Here is a 27,218-nt window from a genome sequence, read left to right as displayed (position 1 = left end):
GGATTCTGTTTTCCTTTAAACGACTAGGGAATTCTCATAAAGAGCAGGAATACCTACGGCTAGCAGGAGTTTATTTCAAACCTTTCCTTGAGCAGGGGGAGCTGGTGAATGCCCGGTCGGAGCAGCCAGGTCTGTGTAGGGTGGGTACCACCTCCAGGCGGGCCCTGAGGCTCTGAACCCCCCAGATTAAGCCAGGTTTACCTGTAAATCCTCCGAAACCGGGCCTGTCTGCTCACAGGAGCAGGATGTTGGTGCAGGTGTTCCTGCAGGAGGATGCTGGTGCATGGACCACGGGACAGCCCCAGGGAGGGAATGATGCTGTCAGTCCCTTCCTTGGGAGGGATTTGTACTCAGAATATATTTGAAACAAATCTTGAACAGGTGTGAGGCTGGAGGAGCAGGATGGGATTCTTCCAAAGAAGAATTTTTAATTTTTAAATGAGCACAGATTATCTGGAGAAAAATATGATGCTATATGGGTGAAAGTTCAGAGGAATGTTCTCTTTCCTAACTCTTCCTTGAAAATGAAAAAGCAAATGTAGGTATTTCATGAGCAGATTATTTGAAACAGTTTTGACAAAAATAACGGAGGAAGTTTTATACTGAATTTATGTTTCCATGGCATTTTGAATCAAACTAAGAAGCTTCCCAGGAGCTCCTTGACATCCACTGTGTGTGACCTTGGAAATCAAGTATTGGTGGAGCCTGTGGGGTGATTTGAGGTGACCCATACTTGGTTTCAAGGGTCTCTGGGAATCTCAAAGAAGAGTGAACAGTGCTCTGTGCCTGCTCCAGTTGCTGCACGAGTCCTTTGGTGTCTCACCACGATGAACATGTGAGCACAAGAAAAACCAACCCCTCACTGCTGAGGATTGAGGCGGTTTGGTAGCATTCTTGAATACTGGCTTGTTTTGTTTTGAAAAATCACCTGAAAAGTTATATTTCTGGGTGATGTGAAGGATAGGAGTGATCTGGACACAGCAGCTGCACCTGAGTCATCTGTGCCATGTCCAGGCCAGGCCAGGGTCAGCCCCTCAGCTTGGATTTGAACTGCAGAGTTTGTCCAAAGCTCACGGAACTCAGGATGGCCAAACAGCCCTAAAATCATGACAGGAAAGTCCTCACCCTCAGCCAGCAGTGATGCCGAGCCTGTGGCGAGCTGGGGGATGAGGAACACTCCTCGTTTTATTTATGGATTGTCTGTTTCGGTCACGGAGGAAGGAAGTTCCTTAATGCTTTGATAAATACAAGCTCTAGGGAGCTGCAGGAGTGTTTGCAGAGCCCAACCACAAAGCTTATTTTGACAAAATGTGGAGGCAAGGATCATTCTGGCTCTGGCTGTATCTGCTGGAGAAACTCAGGGCTTACGGGGAACCTGCTGAGACTGGGTCTGTTTGAAAGATTAAAGGGAATTTTATATGAAAGCTGCAGTTAAATGTAATAATAATAATAATAATAATAATAATAATAATACTTCAGGTATGCTGGGCTTCATCTGGATCCACACCTCCCCTCAAACAGACCCTACATTTAGGCACTTTCTCTGCACGAAAATCATTTAGGCACTTTCTCTGCACGAAAATGTAATTAGAATTTATGGATTTATGGAATCCATACTTTGAAGACCTGCAGAGTGCAAACTGCCCAGAGTGCTGGCCAGCTCTCCTCCAGCTCCCTGCCTGGACCCTGCCCTCTGGAGCCCTTGGAATGAGCTGCTGTCTCCCAGTGCCGGCAGGTCGCTGTGGAGAGGGGATTAAGCAAATATAAACCCTTGAGGATTTCGTTAAGCTCTAGCAGGTCTTAGGATTTCTGAAAAGTAAAACAAAACTTGCACGGTCTGGTGTTTCCGAGCAGCCAGGGCGCTCCGAGCCCAGACAGGACCGAATTAGAAGAGGCTGAGGGAATTAAACGCTGGGGCTCTTTGATCACATCAGCCTTGTTTTGATTGCTGTCCTTCTCCAACTCTGTTCTTGGCTGGGAATACATTTAATTCTTCATGACTTGACAGGTTTGTGCACTGCCCGCAGACACCTTTCACTGCTGTTATCCCAGGGCTGATCTGGGGCCTGCTTTATGCTGAATAAAAGTGTCACTTCCAGGGATGGCCCTGCAAGGCCCTTCCTGTCACCATCCGCGTCTCTGCCACCGTTCCCAGCCCCACGGATTGCACAGGATTCCCTCTGCAGCTGGCCCTGGAGGCAGCAGAGACCTGGGAGTGATGGGAATGGGGCTGGCTCTGGGTGAGCAAGGGAAAAACCAGGATTTATCTGCAGTAGCAGAAGGAAACCCGGAGCACGGTGTGGCTGGAGCACGCTCCTGGCACAGCTGCAGCCCATTCTTCTTCCATCCAGCCCAAGTGCCTTCAAACCCTATTTGTCTCCATTTTTCTGCTCTCGTGAGAAGGAAATGCTGCTTTACAGAGCAAAAAAACCCAACTTCTTAAGCACAGATACATTTTTGAAGTGCCTTGTTCAGTGCCAAATGTCAAAAATTTGCCAGCAACTGATAAATCTTTTTGAAACCTCCCCTTGTATTCCACACATCCAGCTGAAACTTGGAATTTCCTGATCTTGAGGTGATTTGGATCTGTATCCGAAAATATTGGAGTGGTCTAGCAGTGATGCAGGAGTGGAGAACACCTCTAGTGCTGGTTCATGACTTCCAGCGGGATTTTGGGGAGGATGGAGGATGCTTCAGGGGAGAAGCCTGGGTTTGAGCTCCTTCAGCTCCCCAGTGGAATCCGTGGGAGTCGCTGAGGAGGGGAGGGAGGGATCCGGTAACAAGGGGGTGGTGATTCCTCCCTTCTCACCTGGTGATTAGTCACTCCTCTAATAAAAGGTAATTTGAGAAAAGTGCTCTTTGTGCCTTCAAGGTCTGGCCCACACCCTGCTCAGGGGTAGGGAGATCTCTGGTTTCAGTGGGGTAACATGTCTCATTCTCGACTTGAGTTACAAAAGTTAGTAGAAAATGCATACAAAGTGTCTATTTTATGTTTTTCAACCTTTTAGCTTAGATTTCTGTGGATTAATGCTATCCAGGGTACTTGTGTGTTTTTATTTGAAGGAACTTTAGTGGAAAAGGATGACAGTTCTATGACAAGAACATAAAACTTCTAAAACAGGTCTATAATGCAGAGAAGTTTAATCTTCTCATTTTCATGAACAAGAGACAGTGAGCCAGAGAATTGGGATAAGAGGTGTGTTCTTATCCATTCCTCCAGCAATCTTTTGGGTAACATCTGGAGTGTTTGGGCAAGGAAGGAGGGGGAATGTTTTGTACCTGTTAATGTTGCTTTTTCTTATTGGCCCTGAAAGCTTAAAATGGGAAAAAGTGCTGCAGCAAAAGCAGTTTGGTTTGGCTTTGTGCAGCATCACAAACACATGGTGAGCAAGGCAGGGGATCATGGCCATGCCTTGTATTTTATTGCTCCAAAAGAGATGAGATTTCTCCTTCCTGGTCTGTGCCACTGTTCCCTGTTCTGCCTTAACCCTGCTCCTGAAATGGAAGAGAAGCCCCAGTGTTTGTCTGTAAATGGAAATGCTCAGTGGGGCTTGTGAGCCCAGTGCCAGCTGTGCTGCAGCTGGAATTCCCACAGCTGGAATGTGCCCTGCTGTGCTCCAGTGGGATCTCCCCAGCATTCCCCTCTCTGAGAGCGCTGCTGGTCCAGCTCAGAGTCAGAGAAATGCAAAAAGCTCTTTGCTCATCAGAGCCAAGAACAAGATGTCAGTTTTTGGATGGTGTCACAGCTCTGGGATTCCTGGGCAGGTCAGGGAAAGCACCTTCCCCAGGCTCCTTCAGAGCAGAGCCCCAAACCCCCAGATTACCTGAAGAGACATTGAAACACCCGCCCAGGGCTCACTGGGGGATGCTTTACATGGTCATGGCTTTGTGGCAGAGTTCTTGCATATTTTCAGCGCTGGTTTGCTTAGCAGAAGGCCAAAAGTATTTAAATAATTAACAAAGATTGCTGACGAACAGGGAAAGAGCTGTTTCTGTGGATATCGGTTCGGACATTAAAGAATTCCACAGAAAAATGTCACTTTCTTGCCAATTTGGTACATTCGTCTTGTTTTGTTGAAAATAACTGAAAAGTATTTCCTGGCTCTGTACCACTGTAGAGATGTGTGAAATAAACAGCTCTCCCCTTATCTTAGCCAAGCGAAAATATTTCCAGTTTCCCCAGAATTCCCCTGATGAGGATTAGCTTCTCTGATGATTAAGAGGTTCAGGATTTTGGTAGAAACAAGCAATCCTTTAAAAATTTTTTCTTTTCCCTTTTTTTTTTCTTTATTTCTTACGCTTTTAGGGAGGACATTGTGAATCCCTTTGCACATATTCTTGGAATAATTTGTAGCTCTTTGCTCCCTGTCTCTCCCTCGTTGCCTCTGACTCCGTGTCTGGGGGCAGAGGGTGCCCTGAGTGCTATCGTCCTCCTGGAGCCCCTCATCCATCCCGTGTGGATTTGCCCTGTCTGCAGGTCTCATCATGCCAAAACAGGACACTTAGGGAAGATTAAGCCCTGAATTAAGTGAGAGAAGATTTTGCACTGGGCTGCCTCACTCCTGCTTTGCTCGAATGTAAATCTTTTCACCCCAGCAAAGCGGGTGTTGAGTTATTCCCCCGTGGCTGCACTTCTCAAACAACCCCACTACTGTGTCAGCTGGGGGGATCCTGCTGTCCTCACCACTTTTAACATTAATGTCTATTTTTACATCAGATAAGAAGCTCTTTCCAGACTCCCCACATGCTCTCACATGCTTTCATGAGTGGATGGGATTGGATTTGTGTTTGTGCAGACGGGGAGAGTTTAAGGCACTGATTAATGTTTACAATTTACAAAAATATTCAGCTTGTGTTGGTCAGAGTCCTGATGGAGCCTGACTAAAGCTGCCTGAGCTCCAAACCACAGGGTCAGACATTTGGAGCCCAGTGTTGGCTGGGAGGGTTTGGAGCTCCCACCTCTCCTGAGGGTGGCCCAAGAAGAGGAGCTGTGGGTTCAGGAGGTCAGCAGTTAAAAGGCTTCATCTTGGGATTTGATTCCTGGCTCAGAGTGACATCAAGCTGGGACTTTCAGAGTTCTCTCTGAAGTGTCTGCTAAACAAACTGCTCTGCAATAGCATCAGCTTTGTGTGGGGAGGCAGGAAAATACCAGGGACCAGAGTGTGCTGCTAATTTAATAGAGATTTTGAAGGGAAAAATTTCATCTTGGCCACTCAAGAGTTTCCTAACCTTTGGTCAGAAGAAGGATGTTGTAGCTCAGTGCCACTTTTCCTGCCCAGAATTGCCTAAATTGTGTTGATTCACTCCCAGCAGCAGCAGGCAGTGGGTGGGGAACCATTGCAGGACCACAGGGCAAACCCAGGAGTTCCTTTTGTGCCAGGGTTGTGCTTGCTTGGCTGAAGTCTGGGACCTCAAAGGAAGGGTGAATCTGAGCCCTGTAAAGAAAGGCAAAAAACTCTGTGTTTGGCTGTGGGAGCTCAGCAGACTTGTCAGGAGAGGTGGGATGGCCACATATGACACCTTGTGAGCCACAGGGCCCCCTGGCTGGTCCCCACCACACAGGGCTGGGGTCCATGTCCATGTGGGTGTGCATTGCTGGTCATCCCTCACCTGGCACCTTGTTCTGCAGTGATTCCTGCCCTGGAACAGCCTGGCAGCAGCAGCCTTTGCCTTCCCAGTCTGTTTTCCCTTCTGAGCCAGAGGGATCACAGTTAGCAGGGATTTATCCAGTGCTGGGCTGCTTTGCTCAAGCCACCACGAGAGGAACTGGTCAGTGCTGTGCCATCAGGGTTTGGTCTGAGAACCGCCCTGAGTGCTGGCACCAGCTCCCATCTTTATTTACCAGCTTGGAGTTAGTGATCCAGAGAGGCAGAGAAAGGCAGTTTATGTGCTGATAATTCTCTTTTATGAATACCAATAGTATTCATAAAAGCTGATGAAGTGCTGGTTCACCCCGCAGAGAGGAACACTCTCAGAAGAATCACAAATGCAACAAGTTTGGGAGAAATTCTTAAATATTTGGTCTCTGCCCCAAACAAAGCACTTCATACCTTTTTATCTGCTGCTGTTTTCCAGGTGAGCAATGATGAGGGAAGAAAAACAGCTGGGGGAGGAGAGGACAGGCCTGGGGCTTGACAGCCCTTGTGGCTCCATCCAAAGGGATGCCCTGTTGCTCCTGGAATCAGTGCCAGGAGGAGCCACAGCATGGTCTGTATTTCTAATCTGATCTCCAAGAAAAACTGTCTGCAGAGCGATTTGGGGACGTCATATGTTGGGTTTTTCACAGGAAACAAACAGGTTTGCTGTGTTACAATGGTTTTTGAGGCAGGTTCTAGGGGAGCTCAGGTGTTGATGTGCTCTGGGCTGTGCCCCAGCAGCAGGCATGTTGGAGCGGCGCAGTGGAGAGCTCTTAGAAAACATCATAAACCAATCCCTAAACCACAATTCTCACAAGCTCTTGTTTATTTTATCCCTCTAAGCACCACTTGACATAGAGAAGTATATTTGTACTTCTCATGGCCTTCATAGGACTAGGGCATTAGCTCCAAAAGTAAATGAAAATTCACATTTTAGCTGGATTGTGCATAATAAACCTGATTGAGCATAGGAGGGTCTCAGTTTAGTTCCCAGCTAATATTACACATAGAGAAATTCAAAAACCTGTCTGGAATATATTTGAGCATGCAGCCCAGGACATGCTGGCTCCAAATCACAAACCTCATCCTTCAGCTTCTTCCTTTCCTCACCAATTCTATGTCCCATCTCCTGCATGTTTCTGCTTTCCAGGTCTCCATCTGGCCATTTATCTGAAGTCCTTTTTTTTCTTTTCAATGTCAGAAGAAACATGATTCAGGGTTTGGCTTGGGTTAGGACGAAGATTCCAGCACTCCAGTTTACCTGAGCAGGTTGACTGTGTCTGTGCAGGGATGAATTAATGCCAGGGCTTATGATGCTGTTGAGCTGGGAATCACCACATCACCAGCTTTGATTTGTTTGGGTCCTTACAAGAATTTTAAGACTGAATCCGAGTGAAATTCTGTGAGAGTCAGGGGTTTAGCCCATTTCAGTCCCTGTTAAAGGAAGTTGGTGCTCTCCCAGCAGCAGTAACAAGCTGCTGCTGATCCTCATGTGTTGCCATACTCCAAACAACTCTTGGTACTTAATCAGCTGAAGTAAATTAGGTGATGATGAACCGGCTCCAACCTGACCAAGCACAACTTATTACATAAGCAGGGCTCAGTTTGTATTCAAGCCTGATGTGCTTTTGCTGCCTGTGCTGTATCTCTGAACCGTCTGGAGGAGTGTGAGCCTCTTGCTGTGGTGAGGTTTTTATCACAGCCCAAGGAAATGGGACTGAGCAGGTTTGTCACAGAAGTCACACTAGTTTTGTGGGCTGAGGAGTGAGCACTCTTTGTTGGGAGCTGCAGGAGGAGTTCCAAGGTCACAAAGCCAGCAGGAAAGGTCCCTTTGGTGGCTGCCTGAAGAGTTAGGGAGTCCCTTGAAGAGCTGCTCACTGTGGCCCATCTGCATTCCAGGCAAGGATAATTTAAGCTAGACAAGTCTTGGTAACATTTCTGAGCAGAAGGAGCCGGCCTGGCCCATTTTTCACAGTTCTGTGGCAACGCTCATTTCTGCTTGTCAGCACCTCCAGAGACGTTCACGGGAGCGGTGTCAGTGCTCCCCATGGCAGTGCCTCGGGTTGGAGGCAGCGTTCCCAGGACCTGGGCTGGGCTGGCAAGGACAATCCACGTCTTGCCACGGGGTATTTTGGAATGGGTGAAGTATTGAAGAGGTTTGAGGCGGCTCCTGGCAGGGTGGCTCTGTGTCTGTGCACAGCGAGGGTTCTTGGAAGGCAGCGCAACAGGGCAGGGGCTTCGCTGTGGGACATGGGCAGTGCAGATGGAATTTCTGGTGGCTCTCAGCTACCCCTCTGATGTTTCCCCTTCTCCTGTCCCTCCTCTGCCTGTCTCTTTTCTCCCTTAGTGCTGAGCATCTCCCTGGGGACTCTGGTGGACCCACCAGGCAGCTTGAGCAAGGTGTGCATGTGCAACACATCAGGCTGGACTTCTCCAGACCATTTCCAAACATTCACAGCATCCTTCAGAGGTCACTTTTTTTTTTTTTTCCTCCACAGAGTAACTGACCCAAAAATTTGTCTGTTATTTTTCTTGAAATCAAAATATTAATGAGAAGCATGTGGGCTGTTGCCTTATGTAAACATTAACAAGAGCTGAAGTGGTCCCTGAAATGTTAGGAAGCTGCTCTTGGAAAAATCAGCGAAGGGTGCTCGTGACTGGAGTCCACCTTCCTCTGGAAATTGCTGCAGCAATAGCATGAAATCCCTATTTTCTTCCTGGATTCAGCTTGTTTCAAAATTTCTTTGTGGAATGCTATTCATTGCAGCCTAAACCACAAGTTTTAATTTGGAATTTTACTATGGCCAAATAATACTGTGAAAACGTCTCAAAGTAGCAGGGCCTGCTCCCCCCCAGCTCAGCCCTGTGAGCACATTGTTTCAAAACATTCCAGAAAGTTAAATGAGGCTTTTGAGCTTGCCTCTGGAAAATCCAATAAGCTATTCCTACTTCTTATTTAATGAAAAAGGTAAAATAAAATTCTCCATCTTGCAGGAAATGGGAATGAGCATTATGGTTTTCTTTGGAGCAGTTGCAGTGGCTGTTCCTCATTTCAGCTTAAATTTGGTGATTAAGGTTTACTTTTTGTCGTTATTTTAAGAACAGGCCAGCCCAGATTTAGTGCTGGGTGCTGTTTCAGCAGCTGGCGTTGTTCTGGGGGAGGTGTGACGGTAACGAGGCACTTTCACAGCGGAACACTCCCTGTTTGGTGTAACCCCGGAGCCCCCCACACCAGCCTGCTGCTCCAGGGGAGATCCTGATCACCCCTGTCCGCCTTCCATCCCTCCTCAGCCTGCTTCGGGGCAAATCCTCGGGTTTAAGGCAGGGTGGAGGATCAGCCCGAGCCAGGCGGATGCTGCCGTGGCTCACTCTGGTCGGGAGGGTCGCGTTGCTCCGGGCGTGGGCAGCTCCGGGGCCGTGCAGCCCGGTGTGTGCTGCAGCGCCCGGGGGAGCTCCCGTTCAGCCCGGGATGGTTCTGCCGTGCCGGGGGGGGTCCGGGGCGCTCCTGGGCCCGGCGGTACCTGAGGGGGCGGAGCGGGACCGCCCCCAGGGCTGAGCCGCCCCGCACCGCCCCGCGCATCCCTCTGCTCCGTCCCGCTGTGGCCGCGCTGTGCCCGCGTTCCGTCCTTTCCCCGTCCCGCTCCGTCCCGTTCCGTCCCCGCTCCGTCCCGTTCCATCCCACTCCGTTCCGTCCCGCTTCGTCCCTGCCCCGTCCCCGCTCCATCCCGCTCCGTCCCTGCCCTATCCCGCTCCGTTCCGTCCCGCTTCGTCCCTGCCCCGTCCCTGCCCCATCCCGCTCCGTCCCTCTTCATCCCGCTCCGTCCCTCTTCATCCCGCTCCGTCCCTCTTCATCCCGCTCCGTCCCTCTTCATCCCGCTCCGTCCCTCTTCATCCCGTTCCGTCCCGTTCCATCCCGCTCCGTCCCTCTTCATCCCTCTCCGTCCCGCTCTATTCCTGCCCCATCCCGCTCCGTCCCGCTCTATTCCTGCCCCATCCCGCTCCGTCCCGCTCTATTCCTGCCCCGTCCCGTTCCATCCCCGCTCTATTCCTGCCCCATCCCGCTCCAGCCCCGCTCTATTCCTGCCCCGTCCCGTTCCATCCCCGCTCTATTCCTGCCCCATCCCGCTCCGTCCCGCTCTATTCCTGCCCCATCCCGCTCCGTCCCGCTCTATTCCTGCCCCGTCCCGCTCCATCCCCGCTCTATTCCTGCTGCCCCGTCCCGTTCCATCCCCGCTCTATTTCTGCCCCATCCCGCTCCATCCCCGCTCTATTCCTGCCCCGTCCCGCTCCAGCCCCGTTCTGTCCCGCTCCGTTCCGCTCCGTGCCGCGGTCATGGGCCGGCCCTGGGCGCTGCTCTGGTGCCTGGGCTGCCTGGGCGGCATCCCGGGCTCCTCCGGGGAGCACTACCGCTACCTGTGGAGGAGCTGCTACCCCTGCTACCTGGGGCGAGCGGGGTACCCCGACCTGCGGCCAGGTACGTGGGGACCAGGTGGCCTGGGAAGGTCCCTTCAGAACCAGGCTCTTCTCGGATTCTTTGTAGCCGGGCTGGGGCTCCCTGCGGGGCTCTGCCTCGAGGGATTTGTCCCCAGATACCCCAGATCCTGCCGGGTGGAGATCTCAGGCTGGCGGCCACCCAAGTGACAGACTGGTGACCTGACTGTATATACTGTGCTTTGTATGTATGCATGTGCCTCTGCTTTGATGATTAGACTTCTTTTTATATTATTATTTTAATATTATAGATAATATATAGTATATTATTATCAATATTGTTATTATTATTGTTGTTATTATTATTATTCAGTGCATTTCTTACTCTGAAAAAATCAGTTCTGGCAGAGGGGGAGAGAAACAGGAGTTTCTTCACATCTGTTGCTGTCCAGCTGGGTTAAAGATAGCTCCTGTGCCACATTCCTTAAAAAGCCAAATGCATGTTTTTTGGTAGGGTAGGTAGATTTGGTTTTTTCCTCAGCTCCAAAGGATCTCACCCCAGTCAAGGGTAAAAAAAAGAAATTTGATAAGTTTTTAACGTGAAAAAGTGGTGCCTTTCTCTGTGGGTTGCTGGGGCTGTGCGAGCGCTGCTCAGTAGATTCTCATACAGGTCAGGGATCAGTTACTTGGGTTGGGTTTTGTGCACGGGGAATCCTCTGGCAGCAGTGCCCGGAGGCGGGAGCTGGGCACGGCTGGGGGATGCAGGCAGAGGAGCCGTGTCAGGGATCACTGCACTGGAACATTCAGCCTCAGTGTCTTTTGGAAGCCAATTCCCAGCCTGCTGCAGCGTGGGAAGCGCTTGGCCAGACTTCCCATGGAGCAGGTGGAGGGGATGGAGCCCTTGGTGCTCCCATTGCATGTGGCTTTCGTGGGGTGGGAGATGGGGACACAGAGCCTGGTGTGAGTTCTGCCACTGCACCCCCCTTCCCTCTGTGTGTGTGCTTGGCTGCCTCCACAGCAGGAAAAGCTTTGGAGATTTAGGAAATAATAGAGAATATGTGAAGATTGCTAAAGACTTGGGATGCTTGGGCGTAATGTAGACATCAAGGAATGCATTATCTCATCCTGAGATAATGCTAATAAATAAATGCCCCAAGCAGTCGGTTATAAAGTGATATCAGAATAGTTGTGAGATGTGCCAGACCTTCGGAAAGGGGTGAGTCGCTGCTTTGTTATTTATAGATCAGATGTTTGTCTCAAACTCAGATCGTGTTTGCTGTTTCCATCCAACTGTGTTGGCTCAAAGTGACTCTCCAAGACAAGCTTCTGAGATCCAGCTTTGTGCTGAATCCAACCTTCCCTAACGCAGAATTCATCAGATCCTGATCCTGGCTCTGCTTCTCTCAGTTCCATGGACAGGTAGCTCTGTGCATCCTTGGCTTTATCCTTGGTGTGAGGTACCTCTGAGGCTGAGGGGTTTTCTCACGTTTATCCATCTCGTGACTCATCCTAAACTGGTGTCACTGCAGGTTTGGTTAATTTGGTAAATTTTTCCTTCTCTGCCTGAGCTTCTCCTTGACAGGTAAGAGGAGTTCTCTTGGTGTGCTTTTAGAGTCTCAGACTTGTGTTGGTGTGTTTTTTAGGGTCTGTGTGCTGGTTTCCATGTTTCCATGCAGTCCCCACAGCCGTGTCCCCTCAGCAGGCAGCTGCCGCAGCACAAGGCTCTGCTGTGTGTGCGTCACCGGCAGCTTTGTGCATGACAGGAGAGTGAGGAGGTGCTTTGTGCAGTAATGTTGTGGCTTTCACAAGGGTCTCGGGTGCCTTGATGTGCCCCGTGTGCACAGCCAGGGCTCTGCTGGGTCCTGGTGTCAGTGTGATGACCGATGGCAGCGCTGGGTGTTGTGTTCTGACACAGCCACCCTTACAGGAGGAGCTTTGTGCTCTGCTGGGGACTTGCAATCCATCATCACAGTGATGTGGGCCTGGTGCTGTGATATCCTCTCTGTGAACCTCTAAAGCAGCCTGAAACCAGCAGAGCTGTTGTTTGATTATATTCCATTAGCTCCTTCAACAGCGACCTGGAGGTTTTGTTCCCAGGTCTGTGTCTGGGAATCCATTGGCTTCCACGGCATGGCACAGGGAGATCTTTCAGCCAGAGCGACAACCTGCACAGGGAACAGGGTAAAACAGTGATGAAAGGAGGCTGCAGAGGGTGAGAGCAGCAGCAAGTCCAGAGCAAGTCCAGGTGCTTGTTGCTGCGTGCACCTCTGCTCAGTGCTGACTAATTCCTAATTGCAGCCCCATCCCGAGGCAGATGGGAGCACAAGTGGGAGCTGGGAGACTCTTTCAGCCCTGGTGCTCGGGGGCAGGAAAAGGTGAGCTGAGGACAGAGCCAGGGACTGAGGCAATGCAGTGTTTTCACTCCATCAGATTGTTGTAAAGCTGATGCATCCATTCCCCAGGTGCCTTTGGAATCTGCTGCTGACGATGGCAGAGGTGGTGTGGGAAAGCCCTGGGCATCTCCCACCTGCACTGGCCTCAATAACTCCCTGCATCTCATTGAGTGCTTTTGGGGCTTTCTCAAATGCCTGGTTTAGGATGAGATGAAAGCTGAGTGCTCTGACTGCCCCAAATGGCCTTTTTCTTCCCTCCAGTGAGTCACTCACCCTCCCAGCCATCCTTCCCCAGCCTAGGGAAGGAAAAAACATTCAGGGTAGCAGAGAGGGGATGAAGCATTGTCCTCTCCCATGGCCTCCTTGCACTGTTGGACCTTGCCATGCCTGTTTTGTCTGCACACAGGGGGTGTGGAATAACAGGGCATTCAAATTCCTCAGGTTATTCATGTTGGGACTGTGTGAAACATGCAAGAAATTAAGTAATGCAGAGGGTTTTTTCATTCTAATCTGTCCATAGTGTGGGATGGCTGTGCTCCCCTGCCCAGGAGCAGAGACTGTTGGGTCCTCTCCATTCAGCCTTTTTACTTCTTGAAATTGCTGAATTGTCTTCAACAAACTGGTACTGGAAAGATAAACTCAGTAAATCCCACACATGCTCATCTCAATGGATTTTAATTAGCCTTTTCCCTGCAGCCCTGCTCTGTAATCCAGGCTAATTGCTGCAGGGATTAAAGCCTGGCACTGATGCTTGGCCAGACAGAGCAAACCTCTGCAATGTTCCTCCTGCCTGTGCTTCCAGCTGGGATCCATCGCCTCCTCCTCAGCCCTGCAAGGAGATAAACTGCCTCTGTACCAAATATCTAATACTTTGTAGAGCTGCTATTGCCACTTTCTTCCCCCTGACATGTAGCTCTTGTTGGAGATAAATCAGTATTCCTTTTGGAAGGACCTGTGTCTGTTCAGGGATCCAAAGCCATCTCCTCACTCTGTGCCCCTTTTTTTTTATTTTGGTTTTGTGTTCATCTTCCCTATGTTTGATTGCTGTATTACCTATGTTAGTCCATGTCGGTATCTGAGGTTCCAGGGAGTGTTTCTGCTCAGAGAAGAGGCTGGGATGAGCCTTCCTTACAGAAGACATGAATCCCAGTTTCTTTACACAGCAGAGATATTTCCCTGCCCGTTGATTCCAGCCCTACTCGCCAGCCCTTGCTGCATTGGGCTCCTGCCTCAGTTGGCTTTGCCTGGTACCCACTGCCCTGTGCATGCAGAGCAGGGCTTGGCAAACTCTGTCCTGGCACGGCTCTGGCTTGCTCAGAGTCAGCTGAAGAGAAGCCTGTATGCTTCTCATTTTCTTTCCTTTGGTAATTCTAATTTCAAGCAGATTTTGTCAGCTCTCCAGTAGGAAAATTACCCCGCCGTGCCACGAACCGCAGCGCACGCAGTGTCACGTAGGGCTCTGGCTCCTGCTGCCAGGACCTGTACCAGGGGCAACGTGACCCTTCACAGAGCTGCTCCTCGTGGCCCTGGGAGCAGCTTCTGCTGCTTCCCAGTCCATGTTCCCGGCTGAGTCGCTCGCTGGTGAGCCTCAGGCGCGCCTGGAGATGCTGCCGCTGCCAGGGTTGGCTGGTGGATCTGCCCCCTGCCTGCCCCTGGGCACAGTTTTGTTTTGGTCACACCACTGTGCAGGGTGTCCCAAAATCTCCCTGGTGCTGCAGAGAAGATCAGAAGGACTCCGGGAGGGGGTGCGTTACGTGGAGCCAGGGGAGGTGATGGGTGATTCTACGGCCACGGCACAAGGAAGGACTGGCTGCTCTCCCAGAGCAGGAGGGGGTTGGGGTGGGGACAGTTCTGGAATCATGGAGATTTAGAGGGTGAAAAGTACAAAGGGGGAAGAGGAGACATGGAGAGAGGAGATGTAAAATTACTGAGTATGAGTAATGGGGTGAAAGTAAGAAGTTTACTCAACACATCACTAAATTTCTTGGACAGTAAATTCTCTATGGTTTCAGATTAGAGTAGAAGGGAAGCAGTGGAATAGTCATTTAAATTCAGACCAAAAAACTTTATTATGCTATGTAAAACCTTCCCAAACCCCAGTTTTCCTGTTCTTGAGCTGAATAGAGCCAGTTCTGTGTATTAATAGCTAATCCTGCCTGCTGCCTGGCCACAGAGATGAGTAGGGAGTGCCTCAGGGCCTCTAGGGCTCTGCAGTATCCCAAATGTGTGCAGAGGAAAATGATTTAATCAGAATTAGGTTGCTTTCACCAGCATCTCAGACTCATGCCATCACATTTTTCTCCTTGAAAAGCTGCTTTGGCTCACTCTTCAGAGAGCATCACTCAAAGCTTATGTTTCACCTCAAAAATCTATTCATTTTCCTTTCTTTCATTGCTAAGTGTCTGTCTTGGAAAAAACAGGAAGAAAATACTAGAACCTCCTAAAAGGTTCAGTCCACTGAATAAAGGGCTGGCATTACAGAAATGAGCATGTTGCTGGAGACCACAGCTGCAGTGGGAGCTCTGCAGGAGGAGCCCAGCACGGCCAGTGTAGCAGGACACCCCAAGACAAGGTTGAGGGTTCTCTGGGAATCACTGGGACAGGAGGGCTTTTTATGATCTCTGAGCTTCAGGTTTTAATGTTTTAAGCCTTGCTAAGAAAAGTGTTCTGAGAAAAGAGTAATTCTGTATTATCACTGCAGAGCTCAGAAACACCAACTCAAAACAGGCGTCACCTTTCCCACTTCGCTTCCTATTCCGTCCCTGACCCAGACCTTCCCTTGCTGCTGGCTGATTTTCTTGGCAGTTAATCTGACGACCGTAAAAATTGGCTCAGCCAAGCCACGTTTCTCCTTTTCTGTGTGTCCTTTGCCTGCCCAGTGGGAGCTGTGGGTGAAGTGGGGCTGGGTTGGGGCACCGGGCGCAGGGCTGGGCACGTTCCTGCACCTCTGGCGTGCAAGGACACGGCCGGGCCCCCACCCTGCCATGATTCACTCAGGAAATGTTTCTTTATCTTCTTAGTAACAGTTGTGGATGGGACGGAGATGGGAACTCGGCTCGGCTCGGGGCAGTCCTCACTGGGAGGGGCATGGTGAACTGGAGGTGCAGAAAGTGCAAAGAGAAACACGAGAAGACCCAAAGTTGCTGGAGTTTTTCTCCAAAGGGAATGGCTGGTTACGTGCTGTGCTGTTCGTGTGGATCTGGATCCCCCCTGTGATCCTTTCCAGTCTCAAAGGTGGTGTAGGTGCACACCTGTGCACACCCACAAATGGCAGGAATTAAGGAACTGTGCAGCTCTGTCCACATCATCTCCAAATTTCTGATTATGGCACAGGAAGAAATCTGCCCCAGAAATTTCCTTTGACGAGCGAGGAAGTGTAAAATGTGAATTAATTCATTATTTTGGAGTCAGTGGGAAAGGTGACCCCTGTCAGGTGATCAGATGAGGATGGTTTGTGCTGACTGACAAGTAAGATGGGGTTTTTGTGGTTGTTGTTCACTAATTGCAGGTTTGTCCCTGGAATTCCACCAATAGCTTATCTGACTGAACATAACAAATTGGGGCCAACCTTGTTCCCTTTGCTTTCATTCCTCAGATCCGGAGCTCAGCAACAGAGGATAAATATTCCTGAGCTTAGACACCTTCCTGTCCACTCGCCTGAGTTTTTGACCACTCTTGCCTTGCTTTTTTTTTGCAGATGTTGACGAGTGCCAGGTGCACAATGGGGGCTGCCAGCACCGCTGTGTGAACACCCTGGGCTCCTACTACTGTGAGTGCCAGCCCGGCTTCCGCCTGCACACGGACGGCAGGACCTGCCTCGGTAAGGCTCCCCTGGGAATTCCTTGGGAACCTCTTGTTCTCTGCAGCCCTTTTCCTACCAGTAAATCCATGGCACTGTACAGAAATCCTTGATTTCCTCACTCCCACCCATCCTCTGCCTGGAATATGAAATGATGCTGGTGGGTTGTGTGTTGTTCTTGTCCCTGTGTTTTCCCTCACAGTTTCTCTCCCTGGGTTCAAAACATTTGCTGCTCTTCCATTGTAGTCATGTGCATCTGGGGCTGCTTTGCTGGCCCTGAGTTTATTCTGGTTCAGGAGAAGTAACTCCTAAGTGCTTTGGCGCCCCTGTTTTTGATACAGGGTAAGTCAAATACGACATTCTCAGAACAGATAAATAAATAAAATTATGAGAAATCTCAAGTCAGGCTTCATTTTGACCTCAGTATTTTCCCAGCCCATGCTGTGGGCAGCAGATGTGATGGACAAGTGATAATAAATGCGGCTGTGTGGGGAATTGAGGCCATAATAATCCAAAACCTTCTTCTCTGGGATGGTGGTCATGCATCCTCTTGGATGGTGCTTGTCCAACCGTCACCATCCAGGCACCAGGTTTGCCCTGCAGCTGATCCTGGGGCCAATTCCTTGAAATGTTGTTATCTGCCAGCCCCAAACTGGAGGCTCAGAGTAGAACTCAGATGCCTCCAGCATTTATGGCTGTTTTAATTAAACCATTTCTCCCCCACAGCTTAATTTGACACATTTTTCCATTATTTGAGGGTTATTTTCATGCAAGTGGAAAGAATTCCTGGGCGATGGTGTTTGCAGAGACCATTTGCTGGGTTTTCTCGGAACACAGTCACTCTCCAGAGTCTTCTGTGCGAGCCTGTGTGTTCCAGTTGGCAACGGCTATGTGAGCAGGAAAAATCCATCCAGGGAAGCTGTACCCACTGTGCCCAGCTCTGGACTGGCGCACATCTGGCCACAGCTGCCTCCAGCACATAATGACACCCAAACAAGTGAGATTTAAGGTGCAAGATCCCCAGGCACCCCATATTTCACTGGAAAAAAACAGAAGGAAAAGGATGGCAAATAAGGGACAAAGCCAGCCCTGGCAGCCCACAGCTGCTCCAGCCCTGAACTCGAGCGCTCATGTCGGGGTGATGTGCTGCTGCCGCTCACATGTAAGGAGCTGTGGTCTGTCATCTCCTAATTGGCAAATCTGGAATATGTTGCTCCCTTTCTTGTGGCATGCAGCAATCCTGCAGCCGCCTGCGCTTTGCAGAATAAAATGTGGGACAGACTGACACGGGGAGTTCCTGGCAGCACCAGCCCCAGAAGGAGGAACAGTTTTCAAGGAAAGCATAAAATGGGTCGCTATAGGGAGGAATCTCTTCTTTAAGAGGAATTTCCATCATTTTCTTTCACTCTCCAGGCTTCCCTGCTGGTGTAGCTGAGCATTCCCACAGGATCCAGGCAGGCAGGGCTGCCCTGCTCTGGCTGCCCGTGCCCAGTGCTGCAAACCTGCTTTGCATTAAACTTGTGAGCAAGTATTTGCCATAATGTGCAGTGCTGGAATTCATCTGCCAAAAGTAAGGGGTCTCTGTTCATGAAATCTGATCCATAGGAATGAGTGGGGCAGTTTCTGAAGCTGTGGGGAGCAGAGTCTGCAGGATCTGATCTGACCTGCAGTAACTTTGTGGTGCTGGTACCCTTGGGATCCAGAGCACCCAGGAAATCAGAGAAGACCAGGCAAGGCAAATAAAAACCTCTCATTGCCTAATTATCTAATAATGTTTCTAAAATATCAACAGAGCGAGATCTAAAATGGGGCTTTCTCATTTCAGGACTGGTGGCTTTTTCTCTTTATGCTTTTGTGCCTGCCCATGTGTATACGTCACACCTTCACAGAGCTCTGTACTAACCCATTAAACCAGATATGAGGAGGGGTGGAATATCTCTTCTTTCCAAGAGCTCAAAACAGAGCTCAGGCTCAGAGGTGACTCCTCTGCTGGTGTTTGTGGCTGTCCTGTGGTCCATTCTGAGGGATTTGGGGTAACTGCTCAGAGCTGCTTTTCTCTTCAAGCTGGGATGTCCTCTCATTTTCTGTAGAGATTCTGTGCTGTTAAAACACAAAATATTTCCACTACATATAGGGAATAGGCCAGGAATGAAAGGAACTGGAGAAAGTGACCATCCCATCCCATCCCATCCCATCCCATCCCATCCCATCCCATCCCATCCCATCCCATCCCATCCCATCCCATCCCATCCCATCCCATCCCATCCCATCCCATCCCATCCCATCCCATCCCATCCCATCCCATCCCATCCCATCCCATCCCATCCCATCCCATCCCATCCCATCCCATCCCATCCCATCCCATCCCATCCCATCCCATCCCATCCCATCCCATCCCTCCTCCATCCATGTCCTTCTGCTCAGGGAAGCTTGTAGCTCCACACTGGGACAAGCACAAATTTGGGCTGTAGGAAGCTCCTGACAGCCCCAGCGAGAGTGTTCTGGAGACAGAAAGAGGCCTTTGCAGTCAAGTTTCTAGTTAAGGGCTGTCAAATGACGGACCTAATTCTTTAAATGCTTTCTGGTGCCCACAAAACCCACAAAGGCTCTGATGATGGATTGGCAGTGCTGAGCTGGAGCTCCAGAATTCTCCCAAAATGCGCTGGCGTGGCCAAGGCAGCTCTCCAGGGTTAGCTGGTACCTGGGGCTGTGACTCAGGACAGCACAAAAAATGGCTTAAAATCCCCTTCCTGTGCCCAACTGTCAGCCTCTGCTGGAGCTCTGCAGCTCTGTTGTGCAGGATCCTTTTGTTGTGCCTTTGTTCAAATTGCTGCTGAGAGAGGGAGAAAAGGAGCAGCCGCTTCCATTGTGAGTGAAACAGAACAAAGAGAGGCCTTGGGCGTCCTGAAATTACCTCTTTCTTTATCAGAACCACATGGGCAGGAGGCAGGAAGCTGACATCTCCAGGTCCTTCTCCACTGTTTCAGCAGAGGGATGCAGGCCAGGCCAAGGAGTTTAATGGGAGCCAATTGCTTTTGTTGGCCCGTGGAGCAGAGAGATGGTCTGGATTAACACACAACATGTTTCTGGAAGTTGTCTGAGGTTAGGATAAATCAGTTTGGGATTACATGATGGATCCCTATTTATATTAGGAGAACTTCAAATGAAGAAATCTCAACGATAGGGATGATATAATGAACAGAAGGACCATGCCAGGAGGTTTGTGTGGGCTTGAACTGTGTGTGCAGGGAGTCAGTGACCACGTGTGCTTGCTGGGGCTTTTCATTTTGCAGACAACTCACACATTTTAGGGAATTTGACTTTTTCTTTGCCCAGTCACACATTTTTCAGCCTTTTCTTAGAATCGATGGGGTTTGTGTGATGCTGCAGAAGGAACATCCTGCTCAGTTCTGGTTACAGCTGCTCACAGTCACTCTCCTGCTTCTGGTGGAAAACTACTTGAATCTGAAGGAAAGGTGAGAAAGAGGAGAAGTGAGAAGAGAGAGGAAAAGTCAGAAGGGCAGCCGGAGGGTGCAGAGATCAGGTATTAAATCACCTCCTGTGTTAGGCTGCTGCTGCACAGATCCACTTCCTGGGTGCAGTCAGCAACAAACATCTCCTTCCCATCCCTCTTTATCCATTTCCCAGGCCTGAGAGGGTCAGAATCTGGGAGCAGCATCTTCCAGCAGCACTGCACTCCCCTCAGACAGCGGGGCTGGAAGGAACCTCCCTCTCGCAGACACTGAAATATCATCTGTGGAAAATCTGTCTGAGCTGTAATTACAAAAATCTGTGTGATGTACAGGATGACACTGAGCTTGGCAGCCTTGTCACAGAAATGTTAAGCTCGGCAGAGCATCTGGGAATGGAAATATTTTTAGAGTGGTTCTGTAAACAGAATAAAAATCCCGAGCAATAATTAAAACAAGGCCAGCAGCAAGATCTGCTGGCTGTGACTCTGCGAGGAGCCAGCTAAGGAGACCCAGCCTCACACAGGCTCTCTCTCCTGAAATCTCGTGTGGAAGAACCCAGACTTTCAATTTGTTTCATTTGTCTCATAGGAGTTTGTAAGCAGGCTGTTATTTAGATTTCAAATTCACCCGAATAACTGCATCCTGGGAGGTTGTTTTAGACCTAAGATCCATTGGCTTGTTCCATGTTGGCCCAGTGCTTTTCCTGGATGAAGGAATGTTTTGGCAGGCATCAGCATTGTTTGACTTCTTTTCTTTTTTATTTAAAAAAAAAAAGCTCTCAAACAAGCACATTATTTATGCCTATTTTTGAATATATGTTATTAAAGACTTAAATATATTGGAATATTTTTAAATGGCCACCCATCTCTGCTAGAGTTTGAGTAGTGTAACTCTGACCCAGAGCTTTTCAGGAACGTTGAGAATTTCTGTTGTTTCCTTGTAAATGGATTAAAGGAAACAATGCCAGCACAACTAACATAAACCCCAAGTTCTTGCTCCAGCCTTATGTTTTGTATGGCAAAATTTTGACCCTGTCAAGCTTCTATAATTCCCCCAAATGTTGTTTAGCCAGTTAGAGGCAAAAAATGAGAAGCTGAGTTTTTTTAACATTTGGAAGGAGGGTGACCCACAGCTCTGAGTTAAAGCATTTTTTTTTTTTTCAGGGGAATGGTGTGCAGAAAAAAATGAAAACATATATTTTTTTGCCTTTTTTTTTGTCCTGAGCCAAATATTTGTTTTCTCTAATGTACAAAAGCAAGGACCCAACTTGCCTTGGGATTCAGAGGTGTGCTATAAGCAGAGACTTCTGCTGGCAGCTGCTTTCCAGGCTCTCCTGCTTCCAAAGCTCTGGAGGTTGTGGAGGGCACTGTGATCACCTGAGGGATCAGCCTGGGGAAAGATGGTTTTCATTAGAGATATTTTTAGCTTTCCTATAAGATTCCTCTGAGCCAGCACATTAGTTTATTCTGGAGTATGAAAAATAGGTCAGAAACATGTGAGACCACAGCTCATCATTCTGCTCTGCTTATGGGAGCTAGGGCTGGGTTTCCATCCTGGACTGGAGCCAGCTTGAGCCATGTTCCACCAGCCCAGAGGCTTGTGACACTTTGGTGGCTTCTAAGAGACAGAACAGGGTTTAAAGGCCAATTTCCCAATTCTCATAAGAGACACCTCTCTTTGGAGAAGCTCAGTGCATAAAGAGTTGGGGGGGTTAACTCGGGAGACATCCCCCTCCAGGAGGGTACTTGGATGGCTTTGGAGGCAAGCCATTATCCCACAATGGCTTCTTTACCAGAGTCCATGAATCCAGCTCCAGAAAGTCCTCCCTTATATTGATTCCCAGCTCAAATTCCTCCTGGATCCAAGGCCGATGGTCCTGGAGAGCTGCAGTAAAAACAAAGCTTCTGACACATTCCCCTGGCTGCTCGCAAGGTGCTCACATCCCAGTTAAACATCCCGCTCCTCTGCTGATCTTGCAGAGACATCCCAGATTACAGGAACAGGAGGAAGCTGTTCCCAGGCTGATTAATGATAGCAGGCTTGTGAGGAGCCCACATGTTGGGTCACGGGGTCTGTTTTGTGCCGTAGCCCAGGCAAAACCTTCTGTTTCCCGGATCTTTGGAATCCGCTGGGCTCCTTGCGCAAGGCCACACAGAAATGCTGTGGCATGGCCAGGAACTCCAGTTTGGAAGCTCAGTTCCCAGTCCTGCCTGCACTGAGGGTGAAATCAGAGCTCCTGCTGCTGTATGTCTGTGTGCTCTGTCTGGGGGACGCTGCTGGTCACAGCATCAGGGACCCTGCGTGCCCCAGGTTCCACACAGAAATCTCCTGGTCAGAGCCCTGAGCTGGGGGTTGTTACACCTGGCCCAGGTATGGACACACAAGATGCATCTTAAAACATTTTTCCCAGAGTGTTCCCAGCACTGGCAGTGCCTGCTGGGCCTCGCCCTGTGTGATTGGTGACTTTTGCACATCATGGAGCCAGAAACTCAATTTTTGTAACAGGAAAACCTGAATGTGCCTGAGCACAGCTCTCTGAGCAGCAATGGCTTGAACCAGCTGTGCCACTGCACCTGCAGAGACTGTCCTGAAACAAAAGGATGGGAATTTCAGCAAGAGCACAGAAGCCTGGCTGCTGACACGGCACCCCTCAGAGAGGGCGGATGCCTGGGCAGGAAACCTGCTTCCCTCCCATGTAGTGCTGGACAGGACCTGACCCAGCTCTCTGTGTCCTGGAATCACCTTCAGGGAGGGTGCTGGGGCCTCTTATGGTGGGAAAGAACCATTTTAAGTTCCTACCCAACACTGTTGAGCTGATCTTGCCTTGAAAGAGCAGGGTGCCCACCGGGCGCGTGGTGGGTGGCCTCTCCTGCACTGCCCACAGGCTTTTGCAGCACCATCTCCCACTTCACACCCTCCTTGCTCATCAAATCAGCCATGGACTTGTCACTGAATGTGCTCCAGGCTTAAATTCTCACGAGTTTTAAGCATGTGCAGTCTGTCCTGGTCCTGTGCAAGGGGTGCCCTTTGCTCATGCAGGTGCCATCCTTTTGTGCCAAACCTTGTGTCCCTTTGCCCCGCAGCTCTGAACTCGTGTGCCCTGAACAACGGTGGCTGCGAGCACGACTGTGTGCAGGTGACCCTGGCCCAGCACCGCTGCCAGTGCCGGCACAACCACCAGCTGCACGAGGACGGCAGGCGCTGCGTCCGTGAGTCCCGGGGCGCGCCAGGGGGGCTGGGGAGCTTCCAGCTGGGAGCTGTGGGATGGGGATGCTCAGATGTCCAGCAGATCAGACCGGGGGATTTCCAGTAAAAACTCCGTGTGTTTTGTTGCCATGGACATATCCTGCAGCTTGTTCCAAGGGATGGGAAGAGCTGGAGGAGGGTAGCCAACAAAAATGAAATTGTATGGAGCCACAGGCTGCTGTGGGAGTGGAGGGACAGCAGAGTGTGGCAGCAGGGTGGGATCCTCTCCCTCCCTGGCTGACCTACTCCTGGCTCAGGAGGGAGAGAAGCTGAAGGGGACAGAACACAAGGTTTTTCTCATTCATAGCAGCTGGCATTCAAAAGGCAGGAAGGAGGGAAGTCCTGAGCTGTGAAGTTGCTACAGAAAAAGGAACCACTGGGATGTTACAAACGCAGCAGTCAGTGGGGTTTGGAGCATCTGTCCAGGTCCTGGGGAAGGTCAGAGACTGGCAAAACTCTGGGTAGGAGCACGTGGAGCAGATTGCCAGCACTTGCTCTGTAATCTCTGCAGAGGGACGTGCCCGTGCCAAGCCTCTGCTGGAAGGGTTTTATCTAGCTTAATGCCAGCCTTTTGCAGGATCTCACACCTTGTAAATCCTCCTGAATGGGTGGAGCAGGGACTCTGCCTGGTGCAGAAGAGGTTTTCACAGACCACAGGCTTTCCTGCTGCTCTGTGCCCCGCTCTCCCACAATGGCACAGGAGGCAGGAACCGTGTGGGATGAGCGGGCTCTCTCCTCTGGCTACAGTGAGGAACCCGTGTGCTGACAGGAACGGGGGCTGCATGCACCGCTGCCACAGCCACCGCGGCCGTGCCCGCTGTGACTGCCACCCCGGCTACCAACTGGCCCCTGATGGCAAGGCCTGCGAAGGTGAGTGCCCTGCAGAGCTCCTGTGGAGGGAAATCGCTGTGTCTCGTGGGTGAGGGAGTGCTCAGTGTGAGCAGAACAGAGGGAAGCACATGCCTTCCCTTGGATGTCTCGGGTGCTGTCTGTGCGAGAGCCCTGCTCGAGATTCTGCAACAACAGACAGCTGCTCCAGGGGAGGGGTAGGCTGGCCACTGGGGGGAAATTCTTCCCTGAAAGGGTGATCAGGCATTGGAATGGGGTGTCCAAGGAGGTGGTGGAGTCACTATCTTTTATTCTTTATTTAAGAATAAACTGGATGTGGCACTGACTGCCATGGTCTGGTGATAAGGTAGTTTTAGCTCATAGATTGGTCTTGATGATTTCAAAGGTCTTTTCCAGCCTAACTGATTCTGTGATTCTGTGACTGTCCCACTGTCATGTGATCCAATCTCCTGAGAAGCTTTACAACAATTCCAAATTCTTAACTTGGTGTCTTTTTTGGTCTGTACCCCAATGAAGGGTTTAGCATACAAAAAACCGGTGCAGAACTCAAATATCGTAACAATAGTCTCTTTGCAAGGATATTTAAGGTTCAGCCTACTTATCCTATGGCTTTGTCCCTCTCCCAGACATGAATGAGTGCCTGACGGGGCTGGCCATGTGTGCACACCAGTGCCTCAACACCCGGGGCTCCTTCAAGTGCACCTGTAACCCGGGCTACGAGCTGGGGGCGGATGGCAAGCAATGCTACCGTGAGTACCGCGGGCTCAGCCCTGCCCAGCAGGACAGGGCACAGCTGGGCTGCTGCAGGCACATGTTTGCCACTGCCCTCTGGGAATTGCCAGCTCCAAGCTGTGGCAATCTCTGCTGAAGGATTTCACAAGCAGTTTTGAGGCGGTTTACTCCCCCACCAAGATAAAAATCTTGGTCTAGTCTTTAAAGTCACCACAAAGCCACTTTAGCTGGTTAAGACAATTGATTTGGAGCCATTTGGCTTCAAATAAGCCAAGTTCTGCTCTTGGGGACTCTGCTGGACAAGCTCAGTCAGCTGCAGATGTGTCACTGGAGGAACTGAGCCAGTGGAGGGATCACATCAAGGAAAGAACTAAATTCTGTGATGCAAGAGTGAGCCAGACTGTCCTCATGGCTTTGTGCAGCTGGTGCACCCCAGCAGGGCCAGGCTGAGCCAGAGCCACCAGCCCCTCACAGATGACAGCCACCGTGGCATTCCCAGTGCTGGCAGCTGGTGTTACTGGGGGCTGTGAGAGTTCCCTTGCAGCTGCTGGAGCTTGGCAAGAATATGAGGACCAGGCTTTGCAGGCCATAAACGGGTCTTGAAAGGCATCAGACAGAGCGATTATAGGGCACCGGGATGATGACATGAGATTTAAGAGCCTAAGTATGTGCACAGCTTTCTTCTCAGAGACACAGGCAATCTCACACCATAACCACCGATGTTGCCCTGGGGTCAGCAAAGCAGCCTTTCCACATGAAAGGTGTTTCTCCCTGCCCTTCCTAGCATGTTTCTTTTAAGCATAACCCTGTTTGTGCTGCTTTAATGAGAAAAGGGAAGAGAGGGATGAGAATCATGTTGTGAAATCTGGAAAAAGTCTTGCACTGCACAGCTTTTGTTTTTGACAAGCACAGATCCATTGGGAAGCATCAAGCTCCCTTTCTTTCATCCTCCGTGGGTCTGAATGCACGAAAAACTCAGTGTTCTTGAAGGCAGAAATTGTTTTCCTGAGGTTCAGGATTGAGTCAAAGCTCCATGAAACAAGTTCCTTTTAGTTTAAGAAAGCTTAATTAACTAGACAAGTTTACAGAAACCTTGCCAAGCTCAGATGATCTATGGCTGCAATTGATGTTTGTGCCGACCACTTTTGACATGTCAGGAGCTAACGATTCTCGCTGTAGGCATCTGGATGTTTCCCTACTTAGCTGTGTTCTGCTGCTCCCATTTCTCCCTGGCACCAGAACAGCTCTGCTCTGAGGCTGAGCCAACTTTTGGTTGGCAGCACATGCTGCTGCTTGGCAGGAGTGGGAGCAGTTTTATCCACAGCCTGTTCATCCCAGAGATTGTCCAGAGCCTGCTCCATGACCCTGTCCCTATGAGGCTGCGTGAGATCCAGAGGTTTCTTTTTATACCCCACTTCCCAGCCCAGCAGTGGCCTCTGTGCTGAGCTATTTCCATCCTTTCCCACTGCAGATCCCCTCTTCAGCAGGGATGCAGTGCCAGGAGCTGGTGGGGGCACAGCACCGGGGGCAGGCAGGGGCCAGCGGTGTATGCAGATGTGTCCCACAGGATCCTAACCAGGCTGCCTTTTCCAGGGATAGAGATGGAGATTGTGAACAGCTGTGAAGTCAACAATGGGGGCTGTTCCCACATGTGCCATCACACCAGCTCTGGCCCAGTCTGCACCTGTAACTTTGGCTTTCGGCTGGAAGAGGACCAGAAGTCATGCACTGGTAAGGAACAGGAAAAAGCCAGACCTTGATTTCCAAACACATCCCAGGTAAGGGTGAGGATCCCTCTTGGGATCTTAGGTCAGGATCCCTCTTGACTACCGTGTATGTGCACTTCAAACAGGCTAAAGAGGATAGAAACTGATGGAAAGTGAGAGCAGATGAAATATTGCTCTGCTCAAAGATATCCCCAAACTTCTCTCAAGATATACTTGGACAGCACTTATGACTTGGACAGCAATTATGTCTTCCAAACTAATTGATTTTTCCTGGATGAAACTGCCCTAAGCAGGAGTCAGTCAGCTGGAATCACCCTGCTTGTAAGGACACAAAACCTGTAACCACAATCCCCAACTGGGAATCACAATGAACTTCCCGCAAGGACTCAGGATTCCTCCCTCGATGGGGAGCATGATCTGTTAACACAAAATTCCCTGATTTCAAGAGGAACTCGAGAATCCTGGCTCAGCATTTGGCAGCAGATCAGTAAAAGTTCACCAGAACTAGTCGGGGAGCAGTTTAACAGTTCCTGTCACCACTCTGCAGTGTATTAACATGCTTTGTTTCTCATTTAGATATCAGTGAGTGTGACACCGGTTCTCACTGTTGTCAGCAGGACTGTTACAATTACCCTGGGGGCTACGAGTGCTCCTGCCATGCTGGCTACAGGCTCAGCACAGACGGCTGTGGCTGTGATGGTGAGTGCCAACAGCTCACTGGGCTCCAGGCACACACAGGGAATAGGTCCCTCCACTTCTAATTTGCCTGTTGTCACTCTCCTCCGTTTGTTCAGGGTTGGGCACCTCAGTTCTAACCCCTACACTAAGCCCAGCCCAGCTGGAGAGGGGCAGTGGGATTTTTGAACATATCAAGGTCAGATTGGGCTAACTCAGAGCGAGCTGGCCCAGGCTTGACCCCATTAATTCACAAA

General features: G+C 50.1%; 1 protein-coding gene across 2 annotated transcripts in view; it reads left to right on the top strand.

Moving 5' to 3' along the window:
- Positions 1-27,218, top strand: part of MEGF6 (multiple EGF like domains 6) — a 77,219-nt gene that overhangs the window by 30,919 nt on the left and 19,082 nt on the right. The window contains exons 1-7 of one of the 2 annotated variants that reach the window (XM_058855415.1): positions 9,866-10,110; positions 16,158-16,280; positions 22,816-22,941; positions 23,726-23,848; positions 24,454-24,576; positions 26,153-26,290; positions 26,863-26,985. In XM_058855415.1, coding sequence (XP_058711398.1) covers positions 9,969-10,110; positions 16,158-16,280; positions 22,816-22,941; positions 23,726-23,848; positions 24,454-24,576; positions 26,153-26,290; positions 26,863-26,985 — 898 coding nt within the window. In that variant the 5' untranslated portion in view covers positions 9,866-9,968. Of the gene's footprint in view, positions 1-9,865; positions 10,111-16,157; positions 16,281-22,815; positions 22,942-23,725; positions 23,849-24,453; positions 24,577-26,152; positions 26,291-26,862; positions 26,986-27,218 lie in introns of those variants that run through there. The other variant, XM_058855414.1, reaches the window with a different exon arrangement.

Source organism: Poecile atricapillus, chromosome 22 (genome assembly GCF_030490865.1).
Source record: "Poecile atricapillus isolate bPoeAtr1 chromosome 22, bPoeAtr1.hap1, whole genome shotgun sequence".
Classification (NCBI taxonomy): Eukaryota; Metazoa; Chordata; class Aves; order Passeriformes; family Paridae; genus Poecile; species Poecile atricapillus.
Note: the sequence above shows the minus strand (reverse complement) of the source record. Positions and strands in the feature narration are given on the sequence as shown.